General features: G+C 55.9%; 1 protein-coding gene across 3 annotated transcripts in view; it reads right to left on the reverse strand.

Moving 5' to 3' along the window:
• Positions 1 to 5274, reverse strand: part of PEPD (peptidase D) — a 123699-nt gene extending 118425 nt beyond the window's left edge. For 2 of the 3 annotated variants that reach the window (XM_007470952.1, XM_007470950.1), the window contains exon 1: positions 5145 to 5161. In XM_007470952.1, coding sequence (XP_007471014.1) covers positions 5145 to 5161 — 17 coding nt within the window. Of the gene's footprint in view, positions 1 to 5144 lie in introns of all 3 variants that reach the window. The other variant, XM_007470951.1, reaches the window with a different exon arrangement.
• Positions 5275 to 6671: the final 1397 nt, after the last annotated feature.

Raw genomic sequence — 6671 nt, forward strand, 5'->3', positions numbered from 1 at the left:
CCCCCCGCCATGCCTCACGCCCAATACACCTTCCTTAAACACACCAGCTACCGGGTGCACCTGGACTGCCACCATGTCCCCACCTGGAAGGCTCTCAGAAGGGCTGGGCTTTGTCTTATCCAGAACCTTCTGAGAGACCTAAATTCCTCAGGGCACCCAGACAGGACCTTTGTGGCCCAAGGGCCAAGCAGCCCAGGTCAAGACAGGAAACTCAATACGCTACCCCCTCCTGTGAGCATCAGCTGCTCCTGCAAAATCTACAACACTATCTAGTCGTCCACGGGCTCAGCCAGAACAGAGAAAGGCAGCCTGGCCAGAGCCCCCAGGCATGCCGATGGCTGCAGTCATTCATTACGGCAGGGTACCCCAGAATCAAGGTTTATAGAGACATGCCCTTTGATTTCTCATGACATAAACCAACCCCTCAGAGAGAATGTTGGGCCCAGAGCCATCGCAGGTGGCTTCTCCCTGCAAGTTCAGCAAAAGCAGCACCCATAAAACATCCCCAACTGGTTTCTGCTGGAGCTTTTGCTAACTGGCACCCGGAATCTAAAAGGCAAAAGCCAGGTCATCCCCAAGTCCAAGTATAAATAAGGCACACTTTACTGCAGGCAGCCAAGGGCACAGGCAACGCCCGGGGAAGACCTCAGGGCCTGGCAGACAAAGGCTCCAGGGTATCAAAGAGACACACAGACAAGCTCCAGCCCCCATGGGCCAGCCCACCCCCTGCCAACTGCCAGAGCCCAGGAAATGGCCAGTGACCAGCCCCCGCAGAAGGTGTGATACCACTGCTCCGAAACTTTCTCCTGTCCCCCAAATCAGTACTGAGTCGGCCCCTCCTTTGACCTCAATGGCCACCTGCAGGGTTCTCATCCAAGGGATTCATGCATAGTGTTCAGGGAGTCCACCTACTTGGATGGGAAAAAAAATTATATCTTTAGTTTTTCTAACCTCACCTTTAAATTAACATTTTCTTCAATTATTAATGTAAGCAACAAACCACAACAGTATCAGCAGTGTGTGAATCTGTCACCAACAGAAATCATGTCACCTTATTCATGTCACCTTATTCATGTCACAGGACCTCAAAATACCACTTTTACTCATCACTACTTAAACATTAGGGTGGTTCTTAGACCTGCTGCTTTTATTATTTAATGTACAAAGAAGCATATACTACTATACCACAAATTTATTTCTTAACATCTTTATAAAACTCTATTTCCATATTGGTTTTCCCTGTAACCCTCTGTATTTTATTTCATCACGCTGAGAGTCATGTAAAGGTCTCACGGATGCCCATGGGGTCCACAGCACAGACAAGGACAAGATCCCTGCACTAGGATGTGACACCACTTCTGGATGGGGCCATGCTGCTAAGCTTCCGGCAAGAGAAGCCAGTCAAGGACCGCCTGCTTCCTTGGCCACAGCCTCCAGCTCAGGCCAGGCACCGAGCCCACCGAGCCCTCCGGCTGCCTGTCAGCAGAGCCAGACCGCTCACCCTGGCTGGAGGGGTCTCACAGCAGCTGGTCAGCATCTCCCACCCTGCCTACCTTTCCCCTGAGGAGGGTCGGGGGGCTAAGCACACACAGGGACCTGTGTGGAGTCAGACCAGGCCTGGGGAAGGGCATGGGAAGGCAAAGGGGCACTCAGTGGCCAGCCTGCCTCCCACAGACCCACCCCTCCCCCCAGCCCCCAAGGTCAACCCGATGCGTCTTCTCCAAGAGCACCAGGTTCATATCAGGGTGGGGACGGGCTCTGATCCAGAACCTGGCTCCTCCAGATACTTGCCCTCCAGAAATGCTGACTCCAGCGTGAACTATGACCCCACAGGCACACACCCAGGGCAGCTCACCTGCTGCTTATCACTGGGCAAAAGCCCTCTGGGCAGCAGCTCCCTGAGAGTCACTCAGTTAACGAATTAAAGATACTCCTTCAGCGATAATGGGGATATATGTTTATGTAGAGCTGATGCACTTTGTTACACAGCAGAAACTAACACACCATTGTAAAGCAGTTATACTCCAATAAAGGTGTTTAAAAAAAAAAAAAGACACTCCTTCACCCTATTCAGAGTTCTGTTCCCACTCCCACCCACAGCTCCTTTCCTCAATCACTGAGGGCTCCGTGCAAAGCAGGATGGCATGTTGGACTAGTGTAAAGTAAATCCTCCTCTTATTCATTAGGCACCGTGTCACCCAGCACCAATCACTGGGCGGCCACAGGGCCCTGGAGACACAAACTGAACTGGCCCCTGGGCTCCAAGGATGCCGGAGAGACATGAAGGGGAGCAACCTCTCACCCAACCATGATGGGCAGGAGTGCAGATGCAGAAGAGCATCCTGCCAGTGGGAATAACTGGGATTCTCTGGAATATTGAGCAGGAAGCCTTGACTGGAGGTCAGGAGGGAGGGGGGTCAGGAAAAGCTTCTAGGAGGAGGAACCATCTGAGCTGAGTCTGCAAGTATGTGAACGATATGTCAGAGGATGAGGACTCTCCAGGGCCAGCCGGTGAGTGGGCAAAGGGAGGTGGTGAAAGGAAAAAGCCATGTGGGGGGCCGATGCAGCAGGTCTGGCAACAGCAGAGAAGTCTCATCTCTGTCCATGGGAAGCTCGAGGCATGACTCAAGGAGAAGGCAGGGCTCCCTCCCACCAAGTGATATTGGATTAGGGGAGGGGGTGGAGACGACCTCACGGCAGACTCTCTGGGGGCTGTGGGACCCTCTGCCTCAAACTTGAAGTCCCTGCCCAGGCTGGGAGGACAGAGCAGGATCAGCCCTTAAACACCACCCAGAAGAGCTTCTCAAGTTTCTAGTTGAATCTGAGATACTAGCTTAGGGCTTCCACTACTCCCCACATCACGTGGAGCACACTCCAAGCACCCAGGCCTCCCTGGGCCCAGGATCTGGAAGGATTCTACAGGCAACCAAATCCAACTCCTGGGGAGCCTGTGGCTGTGACTTGATGGTATGGTGCCTCATTATGCCTGACACTCTGATCTGTCCTGTGTATGCAGCTGGGCACCGAGCTTTGCTGGAAACACACTTGAAGCCTCTTCCACTTAAAGAATCTCCTGGGCTCTAAGTGTCCAGCAGGGTAACCCACACCAGCCTGGGACGGCTCTTGCCAAGAAGATCCTGCCAATCTCTGGAAGCTACCTGCACCTGTCAGGTCTCCCTTCCGATTACACACCTCTCCAAGGCCTCTGTCACTCAGTTTTCCTGCTCCATGGCCCAGAGAATCAGTTTTGCTATAAGGGTCCTCCTTCCAGGATTCAGCCAGCTCTAGACTCACACCCATCCAATCACCAGCCTGGCTCCCTGTCTATTCGGGAGAGCAGCACACCTCAAGCCAGCATGGAGCCCTGAATCCAAATGCAGCCCCTGGGACTCCCTGTGACCACCTGGTGGCCCAGACATAGGGGTAACTGACCCACATCTGGGCACTGGGCTACACCTTCTGCTCACTCTGCCCTTTAAGACAGGGTCACAGGGCTTCCCTGGTGGCGCAGTGGTTGAGAGTCCGCCTGCCGATGCAGGGGACACGGGTTCGTGCCCCGGTCTGGGAAGATCCCACATGCCGCGGAGCGGATGGGCCCGTGAGCCATGGCCGCTGAGCCTGCGCGTCCGGAGCCTGTGCTCCGCAACGGGAGAGGCCACAGCCGTGAGAGGCCCGCGCACCGCAAAACAAAACAAAAAACAAGACAGGGTCACAGGCTGGGTTCAAGGATCTGGCCCTAGATTCCCTGACACTCATCTGGGACTTTGCAAGCATAGTTCTCTGCCTCAGGGGTGCTCAAGGACTAGCACAAATGTCATCCAGGGAGTGAAGCCTACCCACACTCTCCTCTGAGCTCAGAATCCATGCCCATCAATGGCACACACCAAGACTAGAGGCATGACATGTACCCCAGTGGCCCATGAACACGTAAGGGTAGGCCCAGTACTGTTCCTGGAATACAGCAGGTGCCTATTAAGTGTTTGATTTGCATGTCCTAAGCTCTCCCAACCTTGGAGTTGGGGGCCAACTGAGGGGGCCATTTTCTGTTGCCACTCTCCCTACCTTCCAAAAAGAGAGATGCGTTTAGTCCACCAGTTCCCCCATTCTGATCTCATTTCCAGCCTGGCATCTGGGGCACTGCCCTCTCTCTACCACTCCCCTTCCCAGCCTCCAGCATCTCCAGGCCCAAATGCCGCCCCCATAATTGGCCCTTGCCCTGAACTCACATATAGCCCAGGGGATAGTCGTCTCAAAAGCAGATCTGAGCAGATTAAAAACCCTTGGAAGTTTCCAGTCCCTTAGGACAAAGTCTGGAAAAGCCAGCTGGGACACTGCCCTCCAGCACAGGGACACGCTCCACTGTCCCCCGTCCCCAGAACACTCTGAACTCTCAACCTTTGTTCAGATGTTCCTTCATCAGGGACACTCCCCAATGCTTCAGTGAGCCCACCTGTCCACATTTCCTGCCACTAGGACCATTCACCATTCTTTCACTCAGCAGAATTTATGAAGCATCTACTGTGTGCAAGACATGTACTAACAAGGTCCAGGAGCAAACCAGACAAAGGCCCTGACCTCACACTTTAAATGGAGAGAAGACAAGAAACGAGCTGTTTCTTTTTTTGTTGTTACGTATTATATAATTTACCAGGCGGTGACAAGAGAAGCATAGGTGCTTAGGAAGTCTTCTCTGAGGAAGTTCCATCTGGGCCCTGAAGGAAGAGAAGTGCCCCGCTAGGGAGGGCATTCCACGCCCATCTCAAACGCTGCCTCCTCCCGAGGGCCCCCAGGTCCCCAGCGCCCTGGCAACGCAGTCTTCCCATCTGAGGGTCGTGACCGTGAATGTGCGCGTGGACCCCACCTCGGCCGCACAGTGGGGACTCCACACGCGCGGGTGGGGCCTGAACGCCACTGCGGCCCCGAGGGCAGTGGGCAGTGGCCAGGGAGCTGCCGCTGCGGACGCGCAGCCAGACGCCCCACGCTGGACGCCCAACCCGCGCGAAGAAGCGCGCTGCCCGCGGCCACACTGCATGCCCGGCGGGGACGCGGCCCTGCAACGGGGCTGTCAGCCACTGTCCAGCCGGGAGGCCCAAGCCCCTGCTCCGCGCCGCCATGCAAGGGCCGGGGACAGCAGCAGCACTCACCCGGTAGCCGCCGCCATGCTTGCCCGGCTCCAGCGTCACGTGAAGTGAGGCGTCAGCTGAGCCCCACCAGGTCCCACTTCGCGGGGCGGGGCCTGGGCGGGGCCTGGAGCCATTGCCCCGCCTCCTCTAGTGAAAAGGCTCCGCAGGACCCGGAGGGGCGGAGCCCTGAAGGAGGAGAAGATTCTATCTACTCGCCGGCCCCCGGCTGCAGGCGAGGGGCGGGGCTCGGGTGGAGGCAGAGGCCTTTCCGGAATAGGAGGGGACTTCCCGGCGCAGTGGCTACCTTGATTCTGCCCCTGACCTGGCGTCCCAGCCTGCCCAGGGGAAGGACACCTTGGGAGAGGGAGCCTCTGACCCAGTCTAGGGATGGGGCAGAGGTGACAGCTGTTGCTTAAGCAGGGAAATGGCTGGAGCAAAGGCCGGGGCAATTGGAATAAACTAAAAGTTCAGTGTCCAGGAGGGGGGTGTGGGAGTGAGAGGTGCAGCCTCAGCGGTAAGCAAGGGTCAGATCTTGCACCGCCTTGAATATGGGGCTGGGGAGTTAGGTCTCTTGGGCCCTTTCCAAGCTCCCTCAACTGCAGGATGGAGAAGGACCTGGGGACAGGGAGGCCAGTGAGGAGGGCTGGGGAGAAGTGGGCACAGGGAGGGCACAGTTCAGGAGAACTGTGGGCATCCCCCTCTGCCCTGCTGGGGACTCTTGTTGGGTGCGGTGTCCTCCAGAAGGTTGGGGAGTGGGACAGGAAGGGTGGTGGTAAGTAGATGTTCCAGGGGAGCTCCCTGTGTTGCCAGTGCCTCAGAATAATAGTAATACTAACAGGTACGGAGCACTCAGTGTGCCCCAGTGCTTTACAAATGTCAGTTCACCGAATCCTCACAATAGCCCTGTGAGGTAGGCTCTGTCCTTAATGCCATTTTACAGATGAGGAAACCGAGGCCCAGAGAGGTAGATAACTCACCTGAGTTCACACAGGGGCTGACCTCATGCAGTAGTGACTTGGTAGTGATTCACACTGGCTCAGTAAAGGAAGGGGCCCCAGGGCTGGTGGGAGAGGTTACCCTTTGAGTCCCAGCCCCCACGAGGGTTATGCAGATGTGTGTGGACGGGACGTGAGGCCCAGCACGTGCCCATGGGCTTCTTTACCCCACCCCCAGCTATCTCACAGCTGGAAGTAGCCTCTCTTTGAAGACCTTGGGTTTGGGAGTGCCTCTTGTTTCTTTGTCAGAACAAGGATGTGGGTCACCATGGCTGAGCTAGGGAGGCCCCAGGGACTCAGAAATGGAGAAGCAGGTGTTGTTTGTTCCCACAAAGCTGGGAAGAGAGCAGGCCCCTTAAATAGGGGGAGGAATCAAACCAGAGCATAAGCAGGGTGGGTGACACACCGTGCCTGCTTCAAGTCCTAGCACCATCCCTGGTTTACTCATCTGACAGGTGGGAGCTAATGGTATCGCCTCACGGGGCTGCTGTAGGGTTCCATGAGCAGACATCCAGGCACCTTTAGCCTGTGGCACAGCTAAAATGGCCAAAGC

This window comes from Lipotes vexillifer, unplaced genomic scaffold (genome assembly GCF_000442215.2).
Source record: "Lipotes vexillifer unplaced genomic scaffold, Lipotes_vexillifer_v1.1 scaffold182, whole genome shotgun sequence".
NCBI classification, from domain to species: Eukaryota; Metazoa; Chordata; class Mammalia; order Artiodactyla; family Lipotidae; genus Lipotes; species Lipotes vexillifer.